This window comes from Dermacentor variabilis, chromosome 5, assembly GCF_050947875.1.
Source record: "Dermacentor variabilis isolate Ectoservices chromosome 5, ASM5094787v1, whole genome shotgun sequence".
In the NCBI taxonomy this organism is placed as follows: domain Eukaryota; kingdom Metazoa; phylum Arthropoda; class Arachnida; order Ixodida; family Ixodidae; genus Dermacentor; species Dermacentor variabilis.
Genome location: NC_134572.1, coordinates 71,410,666 through 71,423,186, shown reverse-complemented (window position 1 = coordinate 71,423,186; position 12,521 = coordinate 71,410,666). Strand labels below are relative to the sequence as shown.

Below are 12,521 nucleotides of genomic sequence, written 5' to 3'. Positions count from 1 at the left end.
GCTATCTTGGAGGCGTTGTTTGCACTCTCTGCAGCCTCAGAGTTTCGATTTTGCGTGCTCTGATAGCCGAAATTTGTCGTGCCGCAGTTCCATGGCGGTGTAATCGCATTTTCTTCCAGATCAAAAAGTTGATACATGGCGTACCTAGAGGCCGCTTCAATTTCCCATGTACGATGAGCGCATTGAAACAAAAATATTAAAATTATTTTTTCTTAATTAGCGACTATAATTACCCCGTATCAATCATCACCCCGTGATAGCCACCATTGCCTGCATGTTTCCGAAGGCACCGTCCTTTTATTTCAAAAAGGCTATTTTTAAATATTACTTAGCCTTCATAGAAACACCCGGTATTGTGCAGCATGCAATGCCACTTGCGAGATTGGTGATGAGAGAAGGGAGTGGGAGAATAAATACAGTTAGTTTGACAGCTAATTATCAAAGATCTCTTCAACAATTTCAGTATGGCAAACCTGAAAAATCCTGTATTCGTTTAAATTGCTGGCACTACACATATCACATGAGAACATGCTGAAAAAGAATCTGGGGCAGAAACATTTCATTTAGCCAGTCATACATAGCTACATTAAAGCACCAAAGGTGGGCGTCACTGCACATTAATTTTAGCCAACATATGTTCCTATATTACTACATGGAGCCGTCACGAATCTTTTTATTCAAGAATGAATTAAGTAATGTGCTCTTGCACATCCAGGAAGGTTATTAGGGGGAATGTGTCTTAATCCATGTTTGTGACCAGCATAGTTACTGTGAGCTCCAAGGACACCACATATCCGACATCTCACCCTCAATAAACCACTAAAACTTGGCATTTTCTTCTCACTGTTCAGACAGCTGACACAACTGTCACAGAACAATGCACTTTCTTGAAAGCAGCAGCACAACCAAGAGAAGCAAAAACATTTATTCTTTCACATCCCATATTTGCAGTATTCTTGCTTCATCCGGTGATTGATTCAGCAAGGCAGTTTACTGACAAGCTACATAAAAGCAACAGAACACCCCGATAATCACGCTGAGCTTGTTTGCTGCACATTATACAAAATTATAATGGCAAGCTGGGCTGTCCCTGTGAAAACAGCTGAAGCTTGGTTTTCTTTGGCTGCATGCCCTGCATGCTACCAGAAACAGTGAGTATCTTTTCCTGGCACAGTTAATGCCTCCAAACGCTGGAAAGTGCAAGCAGGCACCTTTATTAGTGTAAATGAACACGCACAGCAATGAATGTGCACAGCCGGCATCAAACATTTAAAAACTGTGAGAGCCGAGAGAACATTGAATTTTCTAGCAGCTTGTGCTTACAGCCAGTAGTGTACAACACTATGTCATCCTTGTGTATCAGTGTAGACTTGAAATCCAAACACCAAGCTGCATGACCAGGCAGCAGAAATATTCAGCATTTTCTTAGATCCCATGATACGTAAACTTTTGATGCCAACTGTAGAGAGTAAACTGCTGCAACTGGAACAGATGCACAGGTGCAAAAACTGTGCATGGCACTTTATTGGAATATACATTGCAAATACCCGTGCAGCTGGCTCAACAAGTGGCAATAAAAAAATGACTTTAGGGCGTTCTGAGACACAAAAAGGTGGCAGAACAATACTGTGCGCAAGAAAAGTGTATGCCCAAAGAGGACTTTGAAAGCACTACATGCCAAGTGTCCCAGCGAGATCAATTGTACAAGGCAGCGTCAGACTCGTCTTCGTCGGACTTGCTTTCCGGGAATATAACAGACATTTGGATGGGCCTCCGTGGCAGCTCCATTTGCTGGCAGGTGATTTTCAGAAGCTGCTGTATGACAACATTACGTGCGTCAACTTCCTCTTGCAGGTTGTGGTGCTCCTCGAGCAAAGGTGCCAGATCCATGGAGCGCTCTGAAATAAGGTCCCAAAAATCTCACAGCGATTTTGCAAACAAGCAAAATGACATTTTTCTGCGACTAGTGGCCACAAGGCACCACTTACACTTACAACCAAAACATACTATAGTGCATACTGGAAGCACAAATGGTTACGAATAATATGTATGCGACCTGATGCGACCTTAGTTATGTCCACAAGTAGTAGTTGTAACATACGAAGCAGTTGTCTGGTATAAGGTGTTGAGATAAAGAACGATTGCACTGCGAAACACAAATGAATAAGACTTCCATGACCACACTACTCCAAAGCTTATGCAACATTGCCTGCCAAGTATGAAATGGATTATAAATGAAGTTTATTCTTTCCACATGAAAATAAAATGCACGGGACCATGGTGGAGGAAAATCATAACACTATACTATATGGAATGAGTTAATGCAGTTCAAGTAGAGCGCATACTGACAACAAAAGTATTGCTGTGTCACTGCGCAAAAATGACAGGCAATCCACTTTGACTGAAATAATGAGCCCCACTTATGTTCAAGTTCATTTTGGTCTTTAAAGAGCCCCTGCAACACTTTTTTAATGCCACCATATTTGCTCATGACCTTTTATTATCATGTGAAAGTGCCCAAAGCAAAATCAATCATTATATTTAATGCACACAATCCTAAATTATCGGTCTCACAAACATCAACATACAAGCAAAACGAGGGTGACCCCCAACTCAAATTTTCGCACCTCTGCATGCCACAGTTCACTTTCCCATGATGCGGTGGTGTGGTACCCAATATCCGCAGAGCATCAATGTTACTTAAGGGAAGTAGGTGTGCCATGGTTGCCAAGCCTGCTCAGCCTGTCGATGGCATCACCATGGCTTCCACGATTGGCTGCCACAGTTTGATTTCAGAGGTCATGGAGCCACTTATATGGTTAGAACAGTTTCCGTGAGATGGCCAGTGGCATGCCTTGTTCTCGGTATGCTGACGTGTTGTTTCTATGGTTACAATACTTTGCTCATGGCTATGTGATAACTAGGCAATACTTAAAATGACTTTAAAATATAATGTCAATAGTTTTTTACATTTGCAATATCATGCAATCATAAATCCCACATAACATTTTCAACCAATGATCACCGCACCAGACAGTGATGTCATATTCGGCGCATGAAGTGCATGAAATTGTTGCATCATGATGCGGCTATCGGTGCTGCCCAGCGATCTTTTAGGTAGTTTTGTAGGACCTCTTTAACAAGCTTTCCATTACAGACCACACAAATGTAAAAAGTCTTACAGCCATAGGCGTGTGCAGGCCATTTCATTAGGGGGGGCCAAACTATCTTACATCCCTTCCCCTGCCATCCACTTTCCTTTTCATGCTGCGTTATCCAATGCGAGACACCTTGTGGACATTCAACAAGAAACATAAACCTACCATAGAAAATAATATTTGTCGCTTATGCAATAATCCCTTCTCACACTTCCATATTAGGATGTGCTAGGCTGTTGTGGAATGTGTATTTCGCTGAGAGCTGACTTTAAGTGACCTGTAACCATGCACTATAACACAAGCCGGTGTAAAGAAAAATATTACAGGCTTTCTCTTTTTGTATGAGAAACCCCATGAAGTGTTGTTAGTTTATGTTTCTGTAAATTTATGTAAATTTATGTAATTATGTAAACATATGTAAATTTATGTTTCTTATTAGAACTCTCTTTAGTGCAAACAAAGACAGTTTAAAAAGTTACAACTTCTAAGAAATGAAAAACAACCTCAAAAAGATCTTGCACTGTGCTTTTCAAGGTGGCAATAACAGCTCTGGATGCTAACAAACATGGATAACATGACTCTAACGTCCTAGCTTGTACACATCCTCATCCTGTCTTCACCAAATAATGAAAAAGCCTGCATTCTTTTGACCAATGCTGAATGATAGAAGCATAGTTAGAAGACAGTGACATGACTTGCTCAGAAGGCTAAAGCAACCGTCAAAAGTGTTCGTGGGACATGTTACTAATGACTTTACTGTTGATTTGTGCCCCCTCCCCTCTTAGCAGAAGCAGAGTCATGTGGAGGGTATATTGCCGTTCACCTGGGTGCACGCCTATATTTACGATGTTTAGATGTGTGTACATCGCATCATATACAGGCCGACCTCTCAGACTTTCTCTCATAGTAAATCTCCCTCTCTCTTGTATCATATTTGATACAAATTTAACATGACTGCAGCATGAAGGGATTTTTATTCTAAGCTCGGCCAGGTCTTAATCTGAGACAAATGACTACTCGAAGAAGGTCAATTCAGGAAGATTTCTTTTTTAATAACCTGCAAGACAATTTCATGAAATCAGAAATGGTTTATACATTTAGTTAAGATATTTTGTGTCATCTGATGTTACTCAGTTATGGAACAGGAAATATAGGGAGGCAAAATCATTGCTTAGCTAAGTATAAATTTCATTTATGATGCAATATCATCACAAGCTCCAACTAAATGCAAATTAATAACCATAATACAATGTGATACCTGCCAACATGTGAACATTAAAATTCATAAACATCCTGGGGAGGCATCACCAATGGAAGAGTAGCACAGGAAAAAAAAACAACTTGAGAAGACATCCTCCGTGGGATACGTACATACTTTATTAATAATGATTTACCTTTACATACAGCATATAAGCAACAGCAAATTTTGAACCACGCAGACTGACAAGCAACAAGTTGTCTTTAGATCGGTGACTTTTTCTGCAACTTTGGTGTTACTAATTTCGTCTGCTTCAGGAACTTGCCTGCATAAACTTCCTTGAAGCAAGTAGCACTCTGGTGTTCTTTCACAATCAGAAGACTTTCAACAGAAGGTGCAGACACCGACGAGCTAAACTTTTTCAGAAGCAGAATTTATTTCCAATGAAGATTGGTGCAACATTTGTATAGGTGTAAAACAAGCCCAAATGAGTGAACTTTACAGAAAACTCGAGAGATTTGGCAGGTATGCAATATAATCTCATTAAGTACTGTTGCAGATTCTTGCATGCTCGAGTTTGATAGTATCACGAAACTGCCAAAAGAAACAAACAAATGCGAAACCTTAAGCACCTTTCATATTTTATGCACATAGGAAAGAAACTTACGTTTGATAAGCTGAGCCAGCTTGGAACAAAGTTTTCGAAGCTGCTCACAGTCCAGCGCAGACACTGAAATATGAAAATAAGGTTGCCTGTTATAGAAAATGAGTACATTATCATGTGCTAACCCAATACTACTGAAAGTGTGATTAAATGACAATACTAAACAAAAAATTAATCAAGTGTTACTTAACAATAACAATCGGGTAGAGGATGATATTGTAGAAACGTAAAACAGAATTTAAATGTGCAAAACAGAATGTAATGTGCACATCCAAGACATGGGAACAACACAGCATAGTTTGTTATTTATGATGCGGGCATCATTTGCATAGCACTGTCTTTTTCATGTGAAAGGCTTAAAATCATCATCCGCTTTTACAGCAAGAGAATAAGTGCAAGATGGACAGTTTCAAGTGGCAATGCCACATTACTTATGGGCACTTACATGATTGGTTAATGTTCTAACTGCTGACTAGCATGAATTAATTGCTGTTAAGTGGCTTTTATTGCAAATTGCTCACAATTTTCTCCATGTTTAATGAAAGGTGTTAATGAGATGAATGATCCTCGGCAATGATGGTGGTGATGACCCTCGGTGACCATTGAGACTGCCACACATGTACAGCACGGTCCAGTATTAAAGAACAGGAACCTGACCAGTAATAAAGCCAACATAACTGAACTTTTTGTTCACTTTTACTGTAAAGAAGCGGCTGATATGGTACCCTTATACATAAAAAAAAAAAAAAGAGTCTGTGGACTTTTATGTCATATCTTAGCGATAACTGATGGCAGAGCACTAATTGTGTGCTTGCTTTTAAGGTGTACTAACATGAAACTTACAATTTGTCATTTTTCCCCCCACTAAATCAACGTCCCGAGAAAACTGTAGAAAAAATACCAGTGAGCTACAGAGAAATATGATTTACTATAACTTTTCTATGAAGCAGTTTCAGTTTCATTTGCCAGGAGCTGTATGTGTCGTGGCAATAATGATGCTGAGTGTGATCACATGGGAGGAGAACATCGTGACGTTTTGGCACTTGCTTGAGCTCACTTGGTTGTCTGCGATTCTGCTAAATCTGGCTGTGTGACAAGTAGAAGCATAGCAGACAACTGAGCGAGCTGGAGCAAGTACCAGAATGTCACTGTGTTCTTCTTCCATGTGACTACCTTCTGCACCATTGTTGCCACGACACATACACCTCCTGGAAACCGAAACTGGTTCATAGAAAAGATGTCACAGTAACTTCTGTAAGGCTTACTAGTATTTTTTACATGGTATTCAGGCCAAGAAGCTCCTTGTAAAGAAGCAAAAGAGAAGTCAAAAATTTCATGCTCATACTGCTTAACCATGGGCTATACTGTACACTTTGCTTAACCCTTATCACAGCATTAACTTGGTATACAGCCTTGCCAAATTAACTTATACTTCAACTCTTTCATTCCAAGAGACAGACTAGACAAGAGACCCTATTCCTGCTTTGCTTGTTGCCATTCTGCACAGCTCAGCTCCCAAAAGTGGGACACATGCATCTTTTTTGCTGTGCGTGCATGTTTGTGTGCACACACATACACTAAACCACTGACCTTTAGTAGGTGGACTGACCTTTTTCAAGGGATCTTGAAAAAGGTTGGTCCACAGACTGAAGCTGTTGGGTAAATAAACCAAAGATAACTGCCAAAGTTGTGCTTCTCATCTTTCTAAATACTTTTGGCCCATTGAAAAATCCAGTTACTATGTATGTATGTATGTATGTATGTATGTATGTATGTATGTACGTACGTACGTACGTACGTATGTATGTATGTATGTATGTATGTATGTATGTATGTATGTATGTATGTATGTATGTATGTATGTATGCATACATGCATATAATAATAATATTTGGGGTTTTACGTGCCAAAACCACTTTCTGAATATGAGGGACGCCGTAGTGGAGGACTCTGGAAATTTTGACCACCTGGGGTTCTTTAACGTGCACCTAAATCTAAGCACACGGGTGCTTTCGCATTTCGCCCCCATCGAAATGCGGCCGCCGTGACTGGGATTCGATTCCGCGACCTCGTGCTCAGCAGCCCAACACCATAGCCACTGAGCAACCACGGCGGGTGCATGCATGCATGCATGCATGCATGTATGTATGTATGTATGTATGTACATGGATGGATGGATAGATGGATGGATGGATGGATGGATGGATGCATGCATGCATGTATGTATGTATGTATGTATGTATGTATGTATGTATGTATGTATGTATGTATGTATGTATGTATGTATGTATGTATGTATGTATGTATGTATGTATGTATGTATGTATGTATGTATCCCGAGCACACTATAACACTGCCTCGGTAGAAAATTTTGAGATTGAGCTAAATAGTTGGAGCTTGGATACTTGGATACATGCATGCATGCATCTATCCCGAGCACACTATAACACTGTCTCGGTAGAAAATTTTGAGATTGAGCTAAATAGTTGGAGCTTGAAAGAAAGCCAAGGCACTCCAGAATGGTCCTTCAGGCAACAAAACTGCCCCTATATTTGGCAAAAGGTTTATCAGACATCAACAAATAGCCTGAACCCAGAAAAATCAACAGATGGACTGGCATGGATAGCTCTGTTAAGTCATGCTAGCATAATTGGACACCAAATATTGTGTGAACATGAGGCTAACTACTGATGGAAAAAAGAGTTACAGGTTCCCCAAAGAATGTTGCTACGAGTCATGATGTATCTACAGTCAATGCCATGAGGCTGCACACAAATATTGTGCATTGCTGAAAGCAAGGTTGTCTGCAGGATGCAACAGCATTGCTCAGGTCGCTGATGCTTACAGCAATGTGCGACACATTTGCCTATTTAGTACATTGTGTTTCATTTCCCCTTTTTTTGCCACAGAACATATCGGTTGAAATAGAAACTGACACTTACATTTTCTATAAGTGGAGCCTCTCTATACTCGAAACTAGTGACATGGTCCTAAATCTGCTAAGTGCTTACAAACATATGAGTTTTCTCTTAAATCTGGAAAGTTCTGGTAGCATCTGAAAATTGAAGCATCCATACTTTTTTTTTTCTGAAAGCCAGAACAGTACCTTGTCAGCTGTGCACCCCAGTTACAAAAGGCTCTGCCACAACAGAAACATATTTAAACAATAAGTTTTGAACTAAGAGGAACTTAGAACATTGTTCAGGCAATCATTCAAACACACTGGATCCTAGCCTTTGCATCTCTGTGGCACATGCCTCAAGCTTTCTCCACTGGCCCTCCCCAAGTCTGTGGGGTTACTGCTGCTGCTGCCGCCAAATGAGTTCTGTGCCATGCATGTGTGATAATGCGCAGGCTCTTGAATAAGAGATGAGCCACATTCGTAGTTGCATCACAATAATGAGGTGGGAGCTGTCAGCATGTGCAGTAAATGACGAGCCATAGCCAATCCCAATAGCATATTAAAAAAAGGTTCTACTAATGCAGCTAATTTTGAAATATTGACCTCGTTGCAAGACATTCTGTGTTACATTATAGCATAACATGTTATGAAACATGGCCTTGGTTGGACTTGTCAAGAAAGCTGTGAAGACACAGTGCAATTTTGTTCAGTGTTCAGAAGCTACTTGCTTGTCTTATCAGCATGTGTACATCCTCCACCATGTTCTACAATGTATGCAGTTATTGATAGCTGTAAATGGGGATGTGGTAGGCAGGAACTAAGAACACACGTTGCCATAATTGCACTAGTATCAACTTTGATGCTACACTGGCTACTCAGTGCACTCTTCTTTAAAACAGCTAAATGCCTTGCTTTTACTCATGCAAGCAGACAACCAGTTTGGGTATAACCTAAATATTCTATGCCATCTTTCCATGGTATGCTACATGAAATAGCTGTATATCTGAAGGTCAATACAGCATATAATATTTTGGGTTAAGAATTTAAAACTAAAAAAAATGTTTGAAAGCAGATTTTCGCCATGCAATAGCTGAGGTGCATCCTGACAATGAAATGCAATAGTGCATTGCATGGTGCATAAATCTAGCGACACCTGATTTCCTAGCAGAAAATTGAGCAAAAATAGTAATCGGAGGCCGGTGGTGCTCCTTACGTTGAATTACACCATGTTTTTCTGAAATGCTCTTGGCTCCGAAACCACATCAGTAAACATATATGTATATGCAATAGCTTCATTTGAAAATTAAAGGGGCTATGACCTACACTCTTTCAAGGATTTCCATTCCCAACCAATGCGGTCTCTTTCAGCGGGCCGTGAAGTGTGTGACTGGCTGTGTGGAGCCTTGTCCTTTTCAACTCTGCTAGCTCCACCGTGAACTTTGGCACTCTCCCAGAGATATGCCTCATGAGGGCTTCCATCTTCGTCTTCTCTGGCATTTTCTCTCCTGCCAGCTTCAGGCGGCTTGTTGATAATGGGCACTTGACTTGTAGCAAGCAAAGGCGGTTTGCCTACATGACTGCTATCTCTCGTGTCAGCGGCCATACTTCCGAAGGGGGCTTTCACCTAGCAAGTCAGACCATGAACGAGTTGACATGGCAGTGTCCCGGCACTTGCTTAAACATTTACCTGAAATAAAACACCACACAATGAAGTGAATGGGTTAAAAGAGGGCAGCGGATGGAAGCAACTAGCACATTTGAATTGCACATGTTTTTAGGACACAGCTGCAGAGAGCATGCTTGTTCCTATCTGGACAGTACGAATAATTAAGTGGGAACTAGTACAAATTATGTACAGAACAGATTAGTGCATATCAATATGTGTATTTTATGAAGAAAAAAAGTAAAATAAAAGGGCAGTTGAACACAATTTTTTACCACGTAAATTATACGGAATTTATTTTCCCCCATAAAGTCGCTTGAAAAAATGTTAGCGCATGTAAAGTCGGGACTCAGGCAGGAAACTAAAAAAAAAAAAAGTACCAACTATAATAAAGTTTAATTCCTGCAGTTCTTACAGAGCTACGTGTTGGATGGGAACTCGTAACTTTCGGACACATAATTTTTTACAAAGTTCGCATAAACATGCATCTTTAGGCACGCGTGTGCATACTTTACGGACACTTCAGCGTTAAACAAGTTCATCGTATCAATGCAAAAAACCGTTCGTTCCTTGAGAAAGGAGAAAGAAAGAAGTAGGCACCGGCAGCTGGAGGCAGAGCGCTTGGAAGAGTGTCTGAAGTTGGAATCGAACGCACGAAACGGTAAGGAGCAAGGGATAACAAACAATAAATCCTGAGACACAAGTGTTCAGACGTATATGCACAGATGTTACCAGTAGGTCTCCTACTGTCTGTCGCGCACTCTTTCGACAGGACAATTTATATAGCTGCGGAGAACACTTTACGGTTTCAATGCTTGCTCCTTTATCAATTTGGGCGCGAACGAAGTTCTCCACGGGAAGTACGAAATTAATTTTAGCCCCGCCTTGGCGGTTGCGGTATTGACGTGTCCACAACACCCGGGGTGCATTCAAAACACACACACACACACACGCAAAAAGAAAAAAAAAAATGCGGCCGCTTTCTCTGTCCAACGCATCTGCTATCTTAATCTTGCCCACCATAAAAATTTCTGTACTAAACCACCAGAAAAGTCCAATGTAACGAACGCTGGATTTCGAACTGCTGGAGTTTCCAGTCACAATACATTTTCGGGAAGTGATTCCGACTTACCTCGCGGTGTAGTAGATCAAACGCAGGTACGACATGAGCACAGCGCAGGAAATCTTCTTGCTGAATTATTAAATACTGCTTACTTTCCCATCTCGGGCCCACATATAGCGCCTGGAGAAGCGAAAACATGCGAGAACGCGATATCCGAAAACGCAACTAGCGCATAGCGCAACGCGCAACAACACAACTGCGCCGTAGTTGCTTGCAGCGCTTACAACATTGGTAATATTCAGCATCCTAATACTTCGACTGAAACATGCCGAACCTGTCAGCTAAACATAAAGCAATCAGCGCTAATAACTCAAAACATATAAATAACGTAGTAAGAGCCAAAGTAAAAAAAAAAGTTCTGTTAAAATATTACGATGTTTACAAAAAAAAAAAAAACAGGTTACAGAATACAGAATTTATGGCAAATAAAACAGCACTATATTTTAGACGATCTGTAGAACAAAAAACATGATAATGTATTTAGTGTTTAGCAGCGTACTTGTGTTCATAATTCAAGCATCTTATTTAGATAAGGACACGAGCGTGGTCATTATTTTTCTCAAATATCTAACAAAACAAGTCCTACATAGGCGCACGGCGGATCATCTGGCAACAACTGAGTAAACGCACCAGGGGCCGAAAAGCGCAAATAAAATGGCCGTTCTGTGATTGATTTTGTTTACGAAGTGGCCAGTTGGTTATGTTGCTCTTCTCTTTTAGTTCGTAGCGCGTAAACAAAAAGGACAGAACTCTTTGTGATCACCAATGGGCAACACCGGTTCGGGCAGCAAGCGTGACCGCGCCTATTCAACGGACACGGACACGCCATCGTCTCCGGGCAAGGATGACCGCGCTTTCGAGTTCACGACGGGCGGCAGCTCGTCGCGCAAGAGCCGCTTCATCTACCAGGCCTCGCTCGACGACTCGGACGACATCCCGAGCTTTAGAAAGGGTGGCGACTCGGACATGCGGCCGCGCGCCTCGACGATTGAAGGCAGCGGAGGCGGCCAGCCAAAGGCCACGCTGCCCACCGTGTTCAAGTGGGAAGGCGGCGGCAAAGACGTCTGCATCAGCGGCACCTTCACCAACTGGAAGCCCATCCCGATGGTGCACAGCCACGGCGACTTCGTGGTGATCCTGGACGTGCCCGAGGGCGACCACCAGTACAAGTTCATGGTGGACGGACAATGGGTGCACGACCAGAACGAGCCGACCGTGGACAACGACATGGGCACCAAGAACAACCTGATCAACGTCAAGCAGTCCGACTTTGAGGTGTTCGAGGCACTCGCCATGGACAGTGTGAGCTCGGGCAGCGGCACGCAGAGCGTGTCCGGCTCGCCTCCGGGCGACTACGCTCAGGAGCTGCCGCAGGCCAAGCCCTACGAGAAGGCGACGGGACCGCCCGTGCTGCCGCCCCATCTATTGCAGGTCATCCTCAACAAGGACACGCCGCTGCGCTGCGAGCCCACGCTTCTGCCCGAACCTAACCATGTCATGCTGAACCACCTGTACGCTTTGTCCATCAAGGACGGCGTCATGGTGCTAAGTGCCACGCACAGGTACCGGAAGAAGTACGTCACGACGCTGCTGTACAAGCCGATTTGAAAGAAAAGCTCCCGCATGGCCAGTTTTTAATGGTGTCACGTAGCCGTATACGAATAGCCACAGTTATATCGTGCCCTCCTCCGCATTTTCGATTATTTTTTTCCCTTCTGTTTGAGACGCTTCTTACTTTTGGGGGGCAGCTTTAGGATGTTATAATTGCCACTCGCTTGTTGTGTTTATTAAAGTCTATTCGGTTGACTTACTA

General features: G+C 42.1%; 2 protein-coding genes across 3 annotated transcripts; one reads left to right on the top strand and one right to left on the bottom strand.

Moving 5' to 3' along the window:
* Positions 1–906: 906 nt before the first annotated feature.
* LOC142582779 (uncharacterized) lies at positions 907–10,939 on the bottom strand. Of its 2 annotated transcripts, none has more exons than XM_075692810.1 (4): positions 10,718–10,939; positions 9,246–9,609; positions 5,024–5,086; positions 907–1,898 (listed from the first exon to the last, which is right to left on the bottom strand). In XM_075692810.1, exons 2-4 carry the CDS (start codon positions 9,523–9,525, stop codon positions 1,696–1,698), a joined length of 546 nt encoding a protein of 181 aa, XP_075548925.1. In that variant the 5' UTR covers positions 9,526–9,609; positions 10,718–10,939; the 3' UTR covers positions 907–1,695. The 2 variants fall into 2 exon arrangements, with proteins under 2 accessions (XP_075548925.1, XP_075548926.1); XM_075692811.1 differs by lacking the exon at positions 10,718–10,939 and adding an exon at positions 10,186–10,307.
* A 365-nt stretch (positions 10,940–11,304) lies between these two features.
* alc (5'-AMP-activated protein kinase subunit beta-1) lies at positions 11,305–12,521 on the top strand. The gene has a single exon (XM_075692809.1). It carries the CDS (start codon positions 11,474–11,476, stop codon positions 12,314–12,316), a length of 843 nt encoding a protein of 280 aa, XP_075548924.1. The 5' UTR covers positions 11,305–11,473; the 3' UTR covers positions 12,317–12,521.

Coding starts and splice junctions, on each gene's coding strand:
- LOC142582779 (XM_075692810.1), bottom strand. CDS start 9,525: ATGGCCGCTGACACGAGAGATAGCAGTCATGTAGGCAAACCGCCTTTG. Junction 5,087..9,245: donor ATGGAAATCCTTGAAAGAGT/GTAGGTCATAGC, acceptor TTCATATTTCAG/TGTCTGCGCTGGACTGTGAG. Junction 1,899..5,023: donor GCTGGCTCAGCTTATCAAAC/GTAAGTTTCTTT, acceptor ACCTTATTTCAG/AGCGCTCCATGGATCTGGCA.
- alc (XM_075692809.1), top strand. CDS start 11,474: ATGGGCAACACCGGTTCGGGCAGCAAGCGTGACCGCGCCTATTCAACG.